The 19,382-nt window shown below is 32.1% G+C and overlaps 1 protein-coding gene across 1 annotated transcript; it reads right to left on the reverse strand.

Moving 5' to 3' along the window:
• Window positions 1-175: 175 nt before the first annotated feature.
• On the reverse strand, window positions 176-14,892 carry LOC123716293 (putative helicase mov-10-B.1). Its single transcript, XM_045671956.1, has 20 exons — window positions 14,579-14,892; window positions 14,378-14,500; window positions 14,043-14,163; window positions 13,729-13,891; window positions 13,374-13,501; window positions 13,139-13,245; window positions 12,793-12,927; window positions 11,454-11,550; window positions 10,649-10,745; window positions 9,296-9,401; window positions 6,844-7,014; window positions 6,439-6,586; window positions 5,830-5,978; window positions 4,853-4,987; window positions 4,086-4,279; window positions 3,820-3,968; window positions 2,945-3,063; window positions 2,220-2,331; window positions 1,661-1,837; window positions 176-1,404 (listed from the first exon to the last, which is right to left on the reverse strand). Coding segments are annotated over exons 1-20 (2,661 nt in total). The 5' UTR covers window positions 14,581-14,892; the 3' UTR covers window positions 176-1,176.
• Window positions 14,893-19,382: the final 4,490 nt, after the last annotated feature.

Below are 19,382 nucleotides of genomic sequence, written 5' to 3' on the forward strand. Positions count from 1 at the left end.
AGGTAAGAATTCAGAAATTTTGCTCTTTTTAATGATTAAAGTTTAATTTGGTATATAAGGTAATAAAGGTGTAAAGGCAAACGGTATTTTTAAATAATTGCAATTACCAGTACAAAACTGAATAATTAAACAATTTAATTTAAATTTAAACAATTTAATAAACAATTTTTATATATATCTAATTGATATAAGTACACATCAAATTATTTTGCAATCGTAATTTCTTTTTAATAAAATAATTCAAGTCAACTTGAACATTCAACCACATTATAAATTCACAAATGACAATACAGCTGTCCATAAAAAATATTGTATTTCTTATATCTAAATAATATAATACTACATAATATAGTAATGTTATAGGTATTAAAACCATTATAACAAATATCACAATATATTACCTTGTGACAGGGTGAAATAAAGAGAGCCGATAGGTGATTAGACAAAATAGTATGAAATCAATGTCAGTCAGATATAAAAACGCTGAATATAATATAAAAATGTAAAAACAATACTGTAATTGTTATTTTAGCAATGCCTGATGCTAACTTAGCTCTTTTGAAAAAATAAAAAATACTTATTTTACTATCTAGCAGTTAGTAATAGATTTTGAGAAAAAAGGCCATCAAATTTTTTTTTGTAGAAGACTAGAAGAATAAAGATCACAAATAGTTGTCATGATAGTTTAATTTCTGTGAAATCTCTTAAAATACATTTGAATTTCTAATCATTATTATTTTACTTTCTTTTAAGATATCATAGCCATTTTTATATTTAGCGGCATTATCATCTAAGAAGAAAATTGAATGACATAAAAGCTTATGTAATAAAAGAAACAGATCAAAGTGAACCTATTATTTCAACTACAGTAATTTCAGCACAATATATTTCGTTGAAATACTTAAAATGAACAGGTAATAATCTATTAAAAACATCTATGTAATCCTTAAATCTTACCAGCTACTACTTTTTTTTTTTTTTTGTAGGAGACAATGTCTCCTGTTAATATGAATAATTAATTTAATTAGACATATATTAAATACCTAATGAGCATAACATCAATAAAATAAAACTGACAACTCGATATATTTTGTTGTAGTTCAATTCATCTCATATATGCTTTCCGAATTTTTTTGTTTTGTTTGATGGACTTGGACCTTTCTTCTTACCTGTCTATTAGTCCTTGAGCTCGTCCGACAAGCGGCACCTGTCAAACCGAGTCTTCGCTATTTCCACCAAAAGGGAGGTAGACCTCTCAATTTGCTGAGATTCCAAGCCGTAGTAGCTGTCCTTCTCTTTACAGAAGTCCATGTATTTTCGCCACTTTTCATCTCTTGTGAGGCAACTCGGGCTTCCGATTATTATGAGCTTTGCCTTAGCTCGTGTCAACGTCACGTTGTAACGCTGGAAGTAAAAAATAACAAAGTCTTTACGATACTATAATTCCTTCATTTTCATTGTCTGTAGCACATAGTAGTTCTAGAACAAATTTCCTGTGAAATTCACAATTTTAATCTGCAAAGAATGACCCACATAGGTCTGTCCCACTAGTAAATTACGAACGTCTATATATCACTCTTGATCGAGAACTTTCTTAGATAAAGTTATTCCTGTACTATTTGGCCCAAAAGCGCTACCAGTTTACTAATGAAAACCTCACCTTGTCATCAACCAAGAAGCCCAGGCTGTATTTGGCATCATACTCAAGTAGACGACAGTTTGCCCGAACTGTCGACACAAGGATCACCCTCTTCTCTTTACCCTGGAACGACTCCACTGTCCCCACCTCGATGTCAGGTTGGTTGATACTTTTGAGCCAGTTCTTCATCTTGTACACCTATAAATATGTTTCCACATGAAAATGATCTATATACGTCTTTGTTGGCATCTCTGTTGAAACATCAATACTTTCATTTAAATTGATTAATAAAAATCTTTTCTTTTTTTATAGAACGGGGCAAACGGGTACCAGGCTCACCTGATGTTATACCGACACTCTCAATCGCGAGTGCGTTGCAGTCTTTTTAATTTTGTCAAATTGATTCGGAAATTCAGTGGGCTGCTGGTTCCACATAATAGTGGGGCAAAAACTGCCTTAAAAATAGCACTCTAGTCTAGAGTACTAGAACTTGCCCTGCGGGTTCACCTGTGTTTATTTCGACCACAGCCTTCAAAATCCCAATCAGTACTTCCTGATAGTGAATGTAAACAAATAATACCTGTCGGATGTATGGTGCGATCACACCAATATCCTTTGGCAACACACTGTAGTCCTCAAGCAAGGCTTGTGTGTAGCGCTTCAACATTTCCAGTTCCCTCTCATTGAAATAGCTGGAAATAATATTTAAAAATTACATATGTATACTTTATATATACTACATTTGTCTTCATATTTTAATGGCTATATAATGATGTCAATCAATTTGTATTAACAATCAGAAAGTTGCGTTACATTACATTAGTTAACATGTAGCATATAACTTTACATTTAAGTTTGTGGTAAAACAATAATGTTTTACTATTTATAACAATTATATTGTAATGGCTTTAATATGAAAATGATTTTCAATTAAAAGCCGGGTATAGGGTCTGATATGAGCCGAGAGCTTCAAAATTTTTTTTGTCGTTTCTGCAGCTAACAAGAATGTATATATAACATACAATTACACTCAAAATATAGCCAGAGATACATAATATTTACATACAAAAAGGTTCTCAGGTTTACCACCATAAAAAAAGTCAACAGTGGCACAGGGAAATATTAAATTTGTTTTTATTTGCTTTTTTTATTAATTTTTAATTATTTTTATTATTACTATGTATATTAAGAAAATTGTAACAACATACTGTATATTTGATACTAATGAGTTATATTTTGAATTAAATATATAATAAAACAAATAAAAACATAAATATACATACATATATATATATTTTATAATACCTGGGCGCATTTCCCATTCTTTGTTCTCGAGAGTTAACTGCGTGGAAGACAACTGCACTTTTTCCGCCAGGTAGACCGAGGATACTGATTTTGCTCAACGGGTCCGATGGGGCAAAGGCCTAGAATATAAAAATATATTGATTAACACTCCATTGCATTATGTAGTTAAAAGTGATAACTTGTTACTGTCTCGTATGTAAGACAATATATTAAAAAAAAACAAATATAATAATTTATTTATTTTTAAAACAATTATACAAATACCGGCAAACTTCTTGAGCATTAAACAAGGGAGTGGGGGAAAGTTTGCGTATCGTACACAGCGCGGGACGCAAACGTCACTCTAAGTAATATAATACCTAAAAATCGCTTCTGCGCAGGCAAAGACATTTGTTATAAGGATGATATATACTAATATATACATATTATGTATTCCATCTTTGGCTATATCCTAAAGGTTCAAACATTTACAAAAAGGACAAATTAATAAAAATTATTAAATATGTAATACCTAATGCGGATGTGTTGTGTTATGGTGTGAAAGTTAGGGTATGTACGTGAGTGTGTGTGTGAGGTGTTTGTGGGTTGTGCTTATGATGCAGGTTATTTAGCGATATGGATATTCTTAATACTCTGTTTAAGCATATTCCACGATAGCTTAAACAAGTCAAGAGTGAGTTTATAGAAGTGAGCTGCAATTCATTTATCTGTGATGATGTCATGTATTAGCATTGTATCGTATTGTTTTTGTCGCAAGTCTAAAGTATCAATTTGAAATTTCACACGCGTTATTCGTATTATATTATAAATGTATAAAAACGAAAATTTACATATGCACATTTTTAAAATCACACTTGTTTCCTAAAGTCTTTTACCTTTAGATTATTTCCATAGAATAATTCATTGGGTATGGCCAATATATCAGGGTCGGAGCGGAAGTTCTGCACGAGCATTGTCATGTAGTTCGGGTTTGATTCGTACATGTTCGAGTACGTCGTGCATAGACGCTCCAACAACGAGCAGCCTGGAACGTAAGAAATTTTAATGTAACTAAACATTTTTCATATTCGTAATTCGTACTTTGAGCTACCAACCAAATTACCAAGTTGTTTTCTCATTAAACTAAAGAAGTAGAACTAACCTAAACCCCTCTCCTTCGCATCTCTGGAAATGCAAACGGGTCCCAACTGTTGGGGGTCACCGGCCAGAACCAGCTTCCCATTGGGAGCCAATAGACCCGTGATGGGGACCAACACCGCTGGTTCAGACGCTTGAGCCGCTTCGTCCACAAACAGATGGGTCATGACAAGTTTTTGAGATGCCTGGCTGCGCGGTCTGTAATGTACCACGTAAACGTTTTACTCCACAAAAGACTTTTAACGTTTTACGCATTCTAAGAAAGCCTAAAGTCAGAACTGTTGTTTTATCTTGAGGATCAAAAATAATTGGCAAAAAATCTCAATTAACTCTATAAAAAATCATTATAATGCGTAAAAAAAATTACTGCCAGCGTTCCCAGCTCTTGCTTAAACAAAATTAACAATTAATTCAATAAAGTCAGTCGAGACGAGAGTTCTGTAACCTAACATATATATATAGTTAATAATTATAAGCGTAAACAGATTCGACACTTGAAGCCAATAAGTGTCCTTTAGCTTTATCCCCTTTTTAAAGTAACATTCTCAATTCATTATTTACGAACTCTTCCATAAGACAAGTTAGTTTATTATTAATCCAGCGTCGCAACCCCACCCCTATTGTTATCTTAGTTATAAGCTCATGTTTTAAAGAATCAAATCCAGTTGTTATCCAGCTTCAAACGTCTTTTATTTAACATATATCTTAAGATCCATACGGCAACCGCAACCGAACTCGAGACTGATAATCTAAACCTGGATTTATACTTACGATGCATATTTAGCAGCATGCAACAGCGTGGTCACTAGTATCCTGTACGTAGCCACTTGAGCGTTGCCAACTGAATAAAACGTCTCGTAGCTGATACCATTGGACACTGGTGCTAATGCCGGCGGCATCACCGTCCTAGTTTAATAATAATTAATTAGTTTAATAATAATTAATTAGTTTAATATTTAGTAATTTTAGGTCCCACATATATTTCTAAATCAATATTAATTCAATCAACAGTAGAATACAGTTATCCCTTCAATAACACGGTAGATGGGTAACACGTTGCTGGACGTTGCATAACGGGCTTGTAAGACCCCATATAACGCGGTATGTAAAAATGATTCGCGAACTTTTACTCGTTAAAGGGGATTTAATCAAAGTATGTTATGAACTAAATAAGTGCGTATGGATTATATATGTCACAGTATAGATATAACGTGTGAAATTGCCTCCTAATACGAGGAAATAGATTAATATGCAAATACGTTATACGACTATCGTGTTATAAGGACGTTTACTGTATACTGTTAGAATATTCTAATAAAGATTTCTATAAATTAAAATTGTTTCAGTCGGTAATCAAACTCATTATCTTAATTATAAGTACACTAGCAATAAAACTTTGTTAATTAAATTATAATCAAGTCAAGTTATTTTAAAGGCTAAACATTTTGCTCTTAAAGGCTTAGGTGGAGCATGATAATGCTTGAATAAAAAGTATTTACTAGTAAAAAAAACTAAATCTAAGAAAGCATAGGCGTTATGCATTTACTAAGGAACAAGCTTTAAGTTAAAGTTAAGCGAATGTTAAAAATATGTGTAATTGATAGTTAATGGTGCCAAACACTTATCGGACTCGATTATCGAATTGTTTTCAGAAGGTTAAAATTTGTCAATTTTTTTCCGATTATATTAGAAATTTGAGCAATGAGCTATAACTTCGTACTGATAAATCGATGGCACTAGCGACATACCATTCACGGCACTGAGAGTTAGCTCGGAATAGAAAGTTGGTAATGTTGAGTTGCTTATTATACTGAAGAAGCATCAAAGCGATGTGATCTGCCGCCATGTTTGAGTCGGTGCATACCAACACCCGGTTCCTTGGGTTACGGACCACAAGCTAGAGTTAAAATACAACAATTTTAGCCAATTATTAAAATTAATTTATCTTTTGTTAACATTGCTTTTACACATTAAGAAAACACTTTTTAAAAGGATTGAAGCTATGTATTATTATTATAAACTTATAATTATTTATATAATTTTACATTTAAAATTTTCCGCTTTACAGCGTGCGTGGTCACGGTGACGGTGGTAATTATAAGTTTATAATAATAATACATAGCTTCAATCCTTTTAAAAAGTGTTTTCTTAAAAATTAATTTATTATATTTACTTAAAGCATGGCTCTTGTGATACATTCCATAATTATTAAAAGCAAAATTAAAAAGTAGACCACTGACTCAGTCTGTTTGTATATAAAATATTGATTAAATATAACTTAAAAAGTATTATTATGAACAACTAGTAATACAATTAAAAACACTACATGAAATTGTGTTTACAATATTTTAATGTACCTGAGTAATCGCCTCAACAATGGTCATAGTCTTTCCAGTTCCGGGCGGGCCATAGACAATATACGGGGCGAGGCCGTGGGTCCCTGACACTATGTGTGTAACGGCAGATCGCTGTTCTGGGTTGCTAGCTATTCTGTCGTTATGGAATCTGTAAAACGATTTAATTTATCATCTGTTGTCTAAAAATTAAATTCATTGAAATATAATCTATTATTTGTGTATTAAATCTACATAAAAAATTACACTTGTCAGCGCGTATTTACAATTTATTGAACGAAATTTCTAATTTTTTTTTTATTGTTTTTGACTAAACTACAATAAATAAATACTACAATAAAACAGATGTATTTATAAAATCCATTATTATTAAGTCAAATGAATGCTACGAAATAGGTCACATTATACCTGGTGATCTTTTGAAGAGGCACCTTCTTCAGATTCATTTGGGGAAATACTCTCGAATCTTGTTTACTCGTAAAGAGTTTGTGTACGGCGTCATGCATCCGCTCTTTTGGCACACGCGACATCATGAATCGGACGTCAAATAATGATTCGGGATAGTAGAGCATCAAAAAGCTGAAAAATCGGAAACGATTACGATAAAACTAACAACAAAAGACGCCTGTGCTTTCGCTTTATTGTGATTCCACTTCTTGGAGAACAGCGATTCTATTTGACTAATGACAAAGCGACAAGCGCAGTCGTTTTGTCTTCAATTCTAACACCCTAGGTCCCTATCTCTTCGTGAAAATCTGTAATACGAAGATTTGGTTTTCATAACACAAGGGACCTTAGGGTTGTTTACTAATTTGATTGCTGATGATAAATATGCCTTAATCTTTCCTACAGCAGGTCTAGCTTTGAGATATAGCAGACATATTTTTGTGTGACCACTAGTCACCTTTAAACTTCAAACCAACCGAGATCTTTTTTTTTTAAGAGAAGTATCTGTAAAAACGATCCCAACTTTTTTAAACATCTGTGATGAATATACATTCAAAAATTAAAGACCGGGCGATATAGTTTTAACTAACTATTTTGTTATCTGTAACTCGACCAGTCCTGTACTCTGGCGATGAGCCAGTACCCAAAGGTCCTTCATCAACACAAATTGATTACGAGTTAGAAAGAAACCCTCTTCTTCATGTGATGTAAAAAGAACAACTTATTTTATTCTGAGCCCCAGACGCAGACAGCTGAGCTCCAGCTCTTTAATAGATTTGTCAAAGACCTGGGACCATTGTTTTTTAAAAACACCGGAAATCCTACTTTTTTTTAATTAAAGCAAAGACATCTTTTGAGCTCAGAAACAATAATTACCGACGCGACAGCATTGTTTTCTGATGATAAAGACTTTTTCTTCTTCTGACGTTCTAGGAAAACTGAATGTGATAAATGAACCCGTTGCCCAGGTTTGCATAATATGGCAGTATTACTACAGTAATATAGAACTAGGACTTATAAGACAATTTCAGAAAGCTGGTATGGGAGGGGCACAAGGATGTTTATTGTGTTAAATATATCTCGATAAAGTTCTATAATTTCAGCACAGAGAAACTAAAAACTAGAATGTTTGTTGATCTACAAATAAGAAGAAAAAGGAATGTGATAAAAGATGAAAACTGATCTCAGGCATCTTTCACGATCAGTCTTGAAAAAAATTACTGGGATTTCGTTTGCACAGCACAAAGCTTTCTGTAAAACTAAAAAGGATGGAAACTGCGGAGCGTATTGAACTGATGTTGTCCTACATCCAGCAGCTTGGTTGTAATACGAGCACCAAGGTTCAATACCTCTACAGCCATTTAGACAGCTTCCCTGAAAATCTTGACGATCAACGTGCAGAACAAGGGGAACTCCATAAACACATTCAAAATATGGAGGAAAATATCCAGGATCACTGGAATGCTCATATAAAGGTTATTCTTGGAGCATTAAAGTTCTCGAGGTCTGTTTCGTAGTGGTGAACTAGCCTAGCAAAAAAAAACACTACAGAAGATTGTTGTTATTCTAAAGGTATATCTCAAAAGCTAAAGCTGATACAAACAATCCGATCTGAAAACAGCACCCCGACAAAGTACATGCAACAAAAATGGTGTTGCCTTGAATCGATTCATCGGCGGCCGCAAAACGGAATTAATAATAAATTATTTCGTTCTTGTATTACTCATGGGTTCCGAGTTCTTTCTAGAAAGTTCAATTGCCGTATGATTGGATATCGATTTAAAAACCGAACTAAATTGTTCATGCAATGACTTAAATTGAATTATCAAATCTTTAGTGACAAATGTTTATCAGCGAATCCGGTATTATCAATATGATAGTACATAAATAATATAGAATACAATGTTTAGACATAACAATATTACAAGATGTATAATGGCGATCTTAACACACTGCATTAGAACAAAATTCTACTTTTTTTTTATAACACACCTATCTTACTATATTACTATAAAAAAAATATTAAACGCCTCTGTATTCTATAATTATTCGACTATAAAACGATTTTAATTTGATCTCTTTTTTATATTTCATGAGGGAAATGCATTTCCGCGCAGACTATGTGACACGCTCTAAAACCCCTAAACACTAAACCTTCCACCTATTACGTCCCTGTTGGGGTAACTTCGGGTCGCGTAAACATTCTACCAAGAGAACTCGTGACTATCTAGCTGCTACATCAATTATCATCCATTACATTGACATCGCCTTACAAGTCTTCATAGTAGGATTGCAATCTCTTGCTCCCGTGATTCGCTGGCATGTTCTCGCTCACACATGCAATGTTATGTTTCGTCACTTCTGGCAGATTACAATTAAAAAAGAATCGTATAAATACAACACAAATTCTCACCTTGAGTCCATTCCAGCCAGCAAGACAGTATTATCTTCGATATGTTTAATTGTGCTCTCGAACATATAATCTGGCGCGCCTTGTGGACGAACATACACTCTATCACCTAAAAACCAATAAGTTTATCTAAAAAATATACACACCTAAACACGTACTAAGAGCGAACATTCATTTATTCATTCATTACTATTTTAAATATATTCTAAAATACAATTCTAAACTTTTAAAACTTCTTTCATATATATTGTAAAATCAATTTAGACCCCTACGCCGGGATAAACTTTTGAAACCTACTTCAACATCACTACATACCAATTAGCTGACGGACTGTATTAACAACTACATATTTATGTGTTTCAACCTACGACTATCATAAATTAAATATAACAAAAATCAATTGTACTAAAGGTATAGCCGAGTATGGCGATACATAATATATAAAAACCATAAACGAAAAAAAAAATTAAAACATTTTACTAAGTAATACCTAATGCGGATGTGTTGTGTTATGGTGTGAAAGTTAGGGTATGTACGTGAGTGTGTGTGTGAGGTGTTTGTGGGTTGTGCTTATGATGCAGGTTATTTAGCGATATGGATATTCTTAATACTCTGTTTAAGCATATTCCACGATAGCTTAATCAAGTCAAGAGTGAGTTTATAGAAGTGAGCTGCAATTCATTTATCTGTGATGATGTCATGTATTAGCATTGTATCGTATTGTTTTTGTCGCAAGTCTAAAGTATCAATTTACAATGTTCGCGTGTGAAACTTATTATAGATCTTGTAGGAAATAAATTTTATAAAGTCGTTTCGAATCTATTAAATTTTCTCTTTGCAAATCGATCAACCACATTCGAGAATACTTACGTATGTATAGTAAATCACTTTCATACATTATGAAAATGTTCACTGACACGCCTTATAAAACCAATATGGCGACCAATATTCTATACTTCATTTTATAGTCTAGCCTTATAAGTCACGAACACAATCTTTAACGGATTTATTATTAATATTACTATAAATGAAGCCAAAACTGTGCTATAGAGCACTGCACTACAGTCCAGGTCATACACGATGTTTTTCCATATGTTTTCCTAAATATGTGCTATAATAAAAATAAAACCGTTAACCCAAATCTCAAATTGACAATATAACAGGTAGATAATATGAAACAATACCTTGCATTTGGCATGGTGATTTTCTTTACAAATTGGTGGCAATAAAAGTTTTTGTTTATTATTTTACCTATTATATAGTTAACAGATGTTACCTTTTGTTAACAACGGATTAGAAATTAAGGAAAAGGTAAAGGTACCTGGATAAACAAAACATTTAGAAAACAATGATTACCTCGCAACAAAGATGGTCGCTTCTCGGCCAGGCCTGGTACTTCGAGTACAAAGAATTCATCTTTCTTTACAAGCATCACGCCGAACATGTTGTAATTCTGCAAATGAAAACAATGAGTGTATCCGAAATTTACAATGGTCAGTTTAAAATTAAAACGTTTTAAATATTTATTTAGGAATGTTTATAACAAAAGATCTGTCCCTTTTTTATATTAAGATTACAGAAGAATTTATGGCTTATTCCTTTCTGTTGTGTCTACTTCTTATTTATTTTGCTTTGTCTTAAGTAAAAATAATATTTTGTTGGGTATACGGGAGTTCTTATCGTAACAGTTTTTTTTATTTATTGTATTGTTATAACAATAATTCTATTCTCATGGGAAGAGATTTTAAAACTTTAGTCAATAGCAGTGAGTGATTTTTCTGTCAATTAACTTATACTTATACTATTTTTATCTTAATATATATAAATTACGCGTCACATTGTTTGTCCTCCATGGACTACTATAAAAAAAATAATAACTAAAACTAAATGGAATCTTTAACCTCATTAAGAGCACGATAAACGAAGTTACTGTAAGTTGAAAGTGTGTTGTAAATATCAATATTTTGAACAATGTTGTAAGGGAATGTTAGATTTTGTGTTTATTTAATTTGTGACTACAATTTATTATAAATGTAAAAAACGTCTGTAGTATTAAAAAATGATTTGAACGACAGAATGTGGCCTATATCTGTGGTCATATCTATAATATCCAGGACACCAGGACGCGCGTTTTTATACTCAAATTAGTTAATAAACATACCCGCAAGTTAATCTTCGCAATCACTTCTTCCCACCACAGGAGATGATGGAAGAAGGCCACATAATTCCTCTTGCTGTAGCCCTCATCGAAGATCATTCTGTCAGAAAAATCTTAGCATAAACAAAAAAAAATCGCCGAAATATGTGCGCGTAACGTCTGAACAACACCAAATCAGAGAACAACTATTAGTTATTATTATTTAAGATAATAATGTCTAATAATATATTTTTTTCTATAACATCATAATATTAAGTATATGAACGAATGACAAAAGACTCTGAGAGATCTTCAATATGATGTCTGGTCTTGTTCGGAGGTCGGAACCGTTATTCATTTGTATGTCAATTTGTTTGGCTTAAACTGTGTTTTCCACAACTGTGGACTTGTGGTCCATATATTAAGCTATATCATCACGACAAGATCGAACTAATGCGGCTTAAAGAGTAAGGTATACCATTCAATTCAAAAGTTAACCCCTACATATACATTCATTAACAAACGGCATTAACTGTTAATAATTTAACTAAATCTCTTATAGTACGTAGGCAATTTGAATATAAGATCAACCAATTGCCCAGCATCCTACGCGAACCACGATGAATTGCAAAGCAAACAAAAGCATTATTACCATTTATTTGAGTGTGCCTCAAAAAAAAATATTGGAAAGCTGTAATCCCCCAACCAGAAAAAAAGGTGTCTACCTGCGTCCACGTAAACACATGCCTAATACAATGGTTTTTTTTAAGTTAAGAATAGACAACTTTATTACGGGTACGTAAACGGATGAATGCAAATTCTTTTAGACGAGCATAATTCTTTTAAATACAAATGAAGTAAGTTCTCAGAACAAAATTACATTTATCTTTCAACCTTGAATCATCCCGACATTTGCAACGTTCGCTAAATACGCTCGAAGCTACGTGTAGTATTTTTATTTACAGCATAAATAAATTAATCTTATCATTTTAAATCACTAATAAATGCATGAGTTTTAATTAAGTAATGTTAATTTAAATATCATATCGATATTGAAGACTTATCGATCAAAGAGTATATCAAACAACAAACAATTTCGAAAACTAGATAGATAAAACTAATCTTTAAAATATTACTATGCAGAGACTATTTATTACTCATATTAGACATATACAAGATATATATATAGTTAACTGAAAAATAAGTCCTTATCACAGCATAAACACAATTTGATCGAGACAAGTGCTTTAGTCAAGTTTATTATTTAAATGTTCAAATAAAATATGATGTATATAATTTATAGATAATAACATATATGTGTATATAGTATTGGTTAGTTGTGTATTGATTGTAAACTACTTACTTGGTTGAATTCATTAAGAGCCCGAGCTGTTCTCGTTCTTCAGTAGGTAAATTCAAGCCCTCTAATGAAGTCTCTTCCAGTCCAAGGGGCAAGAGAGTCTTCAATAACTTGGGAACTGTGTAGTTCGAACAAGATCTAAAAAATGAAAAAATATAACATTTGTCTTAAAAAATCTTAACCATATTATTATATATATAAAGAAATTAAATAACTAAATAATATCCTAAATTCATAACAATTAGGGGACAAAGAAAACAATAATTTTGTAAGTGGTTTACGGGGACTGAACTTAATTAGAATTAATTCAAGGAATCCTAATTTAACGGTCGGAAGAAAAATGACTTACGGCTGGCTTGTGGAACTGACATACACTGGTGCTTTTTCCCAAACTTGATTTGTGTATGGGTATTTGATGCTGGTGTATGTTTCAATGTGCTCTTGTACTAACACTACCTGCAAATCAAAATTGTTAAAGCAAGGAATTTCAATACAAGAAATGTATCATTAGTTAATGTAAACCAAACAAGTTATAGATAAAAACAAATAATAAATATTAAAGTGAACAAAAGTATAGTTCTTACCATTTCTCTGATGAATATAAGGTTCTTATTATCACTTTTACGGAAAAGAGTAAACATAATTGGCATCTCATACTGTCCAATATCTGCTGCATTAAATAATATGCACACCTTTCCCTTCAATGATGTTTCTATAATAAAATGTACAAAAGTGTAAAACTAATATAGATTAGATACAAACTGCAAGTTAACATAACTTGTTTAATTACAGGACAAAGCTAAAATTGGTTAAACAATAAATTTGGACTTTAGAATTAATATTTCCTAGACATTTGATGTCAAAATTTGGCTGCAACTTTTTAAAATTATGTTTAGATATTTCATTGAATCCACTAAAATTTACTTTCCTACTACTTACTTTTTGCAATGATAGTTGGTTCTTCGCCAAATATGAATGGATTTTCTTTCATGAGAAATTGTGGTTGAGGGTGGGCAAGTTGAACACCAATTATAAACAGATCCTCTTTTTTCATGTCATTACTAATGTCAAATGTAAACTTTACTTGCTGTTGTGGTTTTACCTATATAATAAATTAAATGTTATATTATTTTAATATACTAATATTATATTGAAAGAGACCAGGACATGATTTTCTTAAATAAAATGGCTTTAATAAACCTAAATAGGGACATAGCTAAGTTAAATAAAGTACTTATTTCAATAATACTTACAACAATTTGAATTTTGTGGTGGTTGCAATTTTCAACTTTCCTAGCATATGCCGTCTCCGTAGACAAACTTTTTGCATGGCCAAAAATTTTTACCCCATGTCTATTTTTACTGAAGTGGGACCTTATAACAAAGTATTGGAAATAAGAAATAATTTTGAATATTTATAATCAGTAGTTATTTTGAATATAACGATAATTAAGAGGTAAACTAAGAAGAGACATATGGTATTTTATTTTTAATATACCTTCTATTTTGAACTTCAAAGCTAAACTAATTTAAATAATTCAATACTGTTTAATTGTTTTAACCGTATATAAGGTGCACATGTACTTACTTGTTATTATTATAGTTTAGTAAAATCAAATTACACATATGTTTTGGAGTATCCTCATGATGGATTAGAAGATTTTCATCGTACGCTTCGTCAACAAAACCACAAACTTTACAAAACGAATTCCTGCAAACAAATTTTCACAAAAATTATCTTAATCCGGTAGAAACATAACAACAAAGGAAACTTTTAAAATTCACTTACATATTTAATTTTGCAAAACAGCCTCTGCACAGTCGTGATCCGTAAAATATAGCTTCGTTTAACAATTCTTGCCACACTTTACTATATGAACCGATACGCAAATCGGCCGAAAGGCCGAATATACCGAATAATGGCTTAACTCATAACAAGCAACAGTCAATAATAAACAACCAAACTGCTGAAACTGCGTCACCAACGGTAGACGGTAATCCCCGCCCACAGAGTACCTTCTGTATAATATCTATACGAAGCGAGAGACGTATAAATACAGAGTCTTGGATTTGCGCACGAAGGCGTTCCTAGTCCATCGACGGCTACTTGCTACGGCACTGTGCAGTGAGCAGCTGTCACTGATGACTGAAGCCTGAACGCGTAGTAAAATCTCCTAACTGCGAGACGCATTCAATGTCCGCATGTGTGAGTGAAACCTTTTTATGTGGCAAATGAATTTCAACCTTATTAGACACGCTTACGACAACTTTTACAACTTTTTCTAGAGAATACCGATATTCAGTAACAATTAATAATAGACCTTAGCGTGAATAATTAAGAATAATTCTTCATTGATAGATAATACACGTATGGACAAAGAAGGAATTATAGCCGTATTCCCACTTTTACACCGAATATAATATGCAATAGTCAAATCAATTTTGAACTCTCTGTACTGTAAAAATATTTTACAGCACAGACCTTCATTATGCCAACTTCGTAGCGTTCATTGTTTTATACAATGTGGTTAACTCGATTAAACTCTACTATCCTATAGATAATAAGTGTAATTCTACTATCCTATAGATAATAATTGTAATTAGTTAGTTAAATAGCTTTTATGTTTAGCTAATAGTTTAGTGTTAAAAGTTAATAGATATTTTGGGTATTTACTGGACATTTAAATATAATTAATAATATTTTTTGTGTAAACTATTCGACAGTGGTAGATTTATTTTTAAGTAGTATATAATAAAATGTATTTTTTTTAAAAGTTTATTTAGGCACTACTAGGGGTAAATTATATACATATTTTGAACAGAGAACAGAACAATATTTTTACTAGAGATATAGGTATTATAATTTAAACATTTAACGTTAAACAAGTTATATATATATATATACAGATTTTTTGTCAAAAAATACTGAAGCAATGGTACCTATTTCCTATATTTTGGTGAAGAAGATGCACACTTCTGAATACTGGTGGGGCTAGTATTTTTAAGTACTTTTAGTTTTAGACTAGGTGTGTGTTGTACCGAGTATGACATACTTGTAGAGTCAATCGCCATACGCAGGGTTGCCAGACTCATTATTATATATATGACACCTCTCCAAAATTGAATCAAGATTACAGGATTAAATCTCATAATACATACAACATACATAACCACCTTGGATTATACACAATTTTTATTGTAAAGCTATCCAGTTCTACTGCTACCGATTGCCATTAGCGTCAACTTCGTACTCATGTTACTTACTTGACAGATAATTTTCAGGAGGACCAGTACATGGCTTTTAAGTCTGGATATTTTTAGCCCCCGACGATCGACGATTTATTACGATCTGAGATAATTAGAATCATCTGAAAATAGAATAGAAGGATAAACCATAGTTATTCTAAATTTTGAAGTTTCGTTTGATATTCAATAAATGATTTAAAGAAGAAATTGTATTATTTATGATATTGTAGATTATTTAAATAATATTTTGTATGGACCACTTTGAGTTCATCGATTATTATTAGTGGTTGGGAAATTATCTTCTATAGCTAGCAACATTAAGTATGCCACCTGTCGCACGCAGGATTAACTGGCGCATACTAAAATTCAATAATTAATTGTAGTAGAGAGACATTCTTGAAATTTTTGTTATAACAATAATAACAGTAATTACGTGTAAAATTAAAATATGTAGTACTTATTATATAAAAATGTAGGTGTTTAGTACGTGTCGTAATGAAACAGTGATGTAGAACAAGGACAGTTGTGAAAACGTTTTCGTCAAGAAAAAATAATATGTTCTGAAAAGAACAGTTAATTGGCGTTATCGTAAGACCACGATATCGAAGTGTTCTGAGAAGAACACGTTCGTACGCTTCGACGGCTGCGCGCAGCGAGTACGTACACGTACTAATTACCTACAAAAATATACTTTAAATAAAAATACCTGAAATATTTTGTATAGGGGCTTTTACAAGGGTGGTAGAATCATATTATAAACAAAAACCCTTATATTAAAACGTTCCAAAAAATACTTCTCGTTAAAACTTTAATTACGAGCATTATTTTTTGAAGTGAAACTTCTTTAGGCGCATGTGCAGCTTTTTTGTCGAAGAAAAGAGACAGAGCGATTGAGAGAGAGTGAGAAAGGGCGAACGTACGCATAAAACAAATATATTTACAAGATATTTTGATAATGTTGATACACGAACTTATATTGCATATTTTACTTATCATAATGCTTTAGTCACAACAATACCAATAGAAATCGCGTCGAATAATGTAAATATCGAAGAAATAAATTCTAAAAAATAAATTTAAAATTTGTATTAATTTTCGACACTTATAATTTTGATGACAATTAAATTCCTAACATATCTGCTTTTTTCCCTCCGTCTCAGTTTCGGAAACTAAAGTTTTAGATTTGTACAAATATGAACAAGAGTTAAAAATTTGTTGGCCAATGAACTTTGTATGCACTTTTTTTTGTTTTATTTATTTATATATACACGCCTTTTTCCAGAAACCACGGATTTGCACTTGCTACGGTCGTAACATACCTCTTTCGCTTCATGTACTGTTATGACATTTACCATGCATGCTCGTTATAGGAACTTAATTTTATACGTTATAGGAAGTTTAATTATTTGTTAACCTATATTATATTAGTATGATAATTATATCATTGGTCTGTGTTTAATACCGATTATTCTGGAGAACAGCCGGAATTACTTTCTTAATATACTTATTTCCTTCTGGATTCTGAAACCGTGTTCACATGTTTACACTTCTATTTGATACTCATATTGACAGCATTGTTCGCAACGCTTATAGAATGTTAGCGCTTAAGGACATCAACAAACGTCACTCAAGACACTTAAAACTCTGTACTTTGCCTATGTTAGACCTAACGTAGAATACGCAAGTACCTACAATATGCCGTTTATAGCTATACGAATATAATTCATACAAAATAAATTAATCAGACACCTACAATATAAAGCTAAGACTTTCCTGACTGACTACATAGCAAGATGTAACCATTACCACATTCTTCCCCTCTCAGTTAGGCGCAAGACATCAGATGTTACATTGTTAATAAATTTAGCTACAGGTAATATTCATTGTCCTGAGCTACTAAGAAAGGTCTGTCTCCGTGTGTATAATAGGACACTAAACAATATGAACTTATTGTACACACCAACAGTTAACACCAGTTACAAAGGGACCGGCTTTATGGTTAGGGCAGCAGGTAAGTTTAACAGTTTAACTTGTGATATTTACCTATTTGCCTCAAGTGTGTTATATTTCTTTGATATATACTACCAATCCAGTTAATATTATTAGTACTTAACTATATGTAAAGATTTATTTAATGGCGTAAAAAGAACATTATATTTACTAAGTAAGTTAGTAATACGCTGTAAATCTTTCTCAATAAATAAAATGTGTGACCTGTCATAAAAATTTGGAATTACCTTGTTGTAGACTAAAATCTTATAAAAATTAACAAGAAAGTGACAGTTATTGCATAACTGACAGTTATAATAATAATTTTAATGTTATATTTAACGTGCGTTCGTGAATTTACAATTTCATCTAATATATTTCGCGCCATTCAGATCGTTCGTCAGTATAATTATTAAACGTCGTTCTGTATCTGAATCTTTAGGAATAGTTGTATTTTTATTACCTACATTTAATTTAGTTTCTATTTTTATAGGTACGAGAGATTTGTTTTCAGTTGAATTAATAAGTTTTCTGAAACAAATGTTTTTATATGTAATACGAGACAAACGGACAGGAGGCTCACCGTGCCCTCTTGTCTTGAAGGACCCTAAGTCGAATTGGTTCCACATAGTGGTAGTGCGAGGCAAAAACTGCATTAACAAACGCTCAGTTGGGGAACGCTGAACGACGGATGTCCAGGTTATACGGTTGGTATTTTGTATTCTGCCTTGACGTCGAATAATGAAACTCAGCTGCAGCTTTAGTCCGAAGAACTCCTCTGAATACTTTCCATGTTAAATGCGAACAATTTATGGTAAACTAAGCTAAGCTAAGCTAACCTAAGCTAAGAAGTAACATTTGTATATTCATTCTCATCTTTGTTGGCCTTCTTTTGCTATATACAATTAGTACGTCTTCCAATATCACGGAAAACCTTGAAAAACTACGTGTCGATAACATTTACCAGTGATTAAAGAGATATATACATAGCTGTATGAATTCAGAAGCAATATTTAACGTCAGTCGTGGGTGTTAGCCATAAACTGATCAATTGCTTCCCTATAAAGGCAATGAACATAAAAAAATATGCATATCAATCAATCAATGCAATCCTGATTATAGTGGTCCTTAATAGATTGTTGCTCCACTTAATGTATATTTAATACAATTAAATGTATAGCACATTTGATATTACAGATAACGATTCAGAAGATTGTGATGACTACTAACCCTTTTAGTGCCTTGGAGCGCTGACGCGTTGCTTTCGCTAGTTTTGAAAAATGCCAGCGTTGCGATAGCGCTCGTTTTGATAGTAAATATGTTGTACTCAATTTCTGTGTTTTTTTTAATTATCATAG

Source organism: Pieris brassicae, chromosome 11, assembly GCF_905147105.1.
Source record: "Pieris brassicae chromosome 11, ilPieBrab1.1, whole genome shotgun sequence".
NCBI classification, from domain to species: Eukaryota; Metazoa; Arthropoda; class Insecta; order Lepidoptera; family Pieridae; genus Pieris; species Pieris brassicae.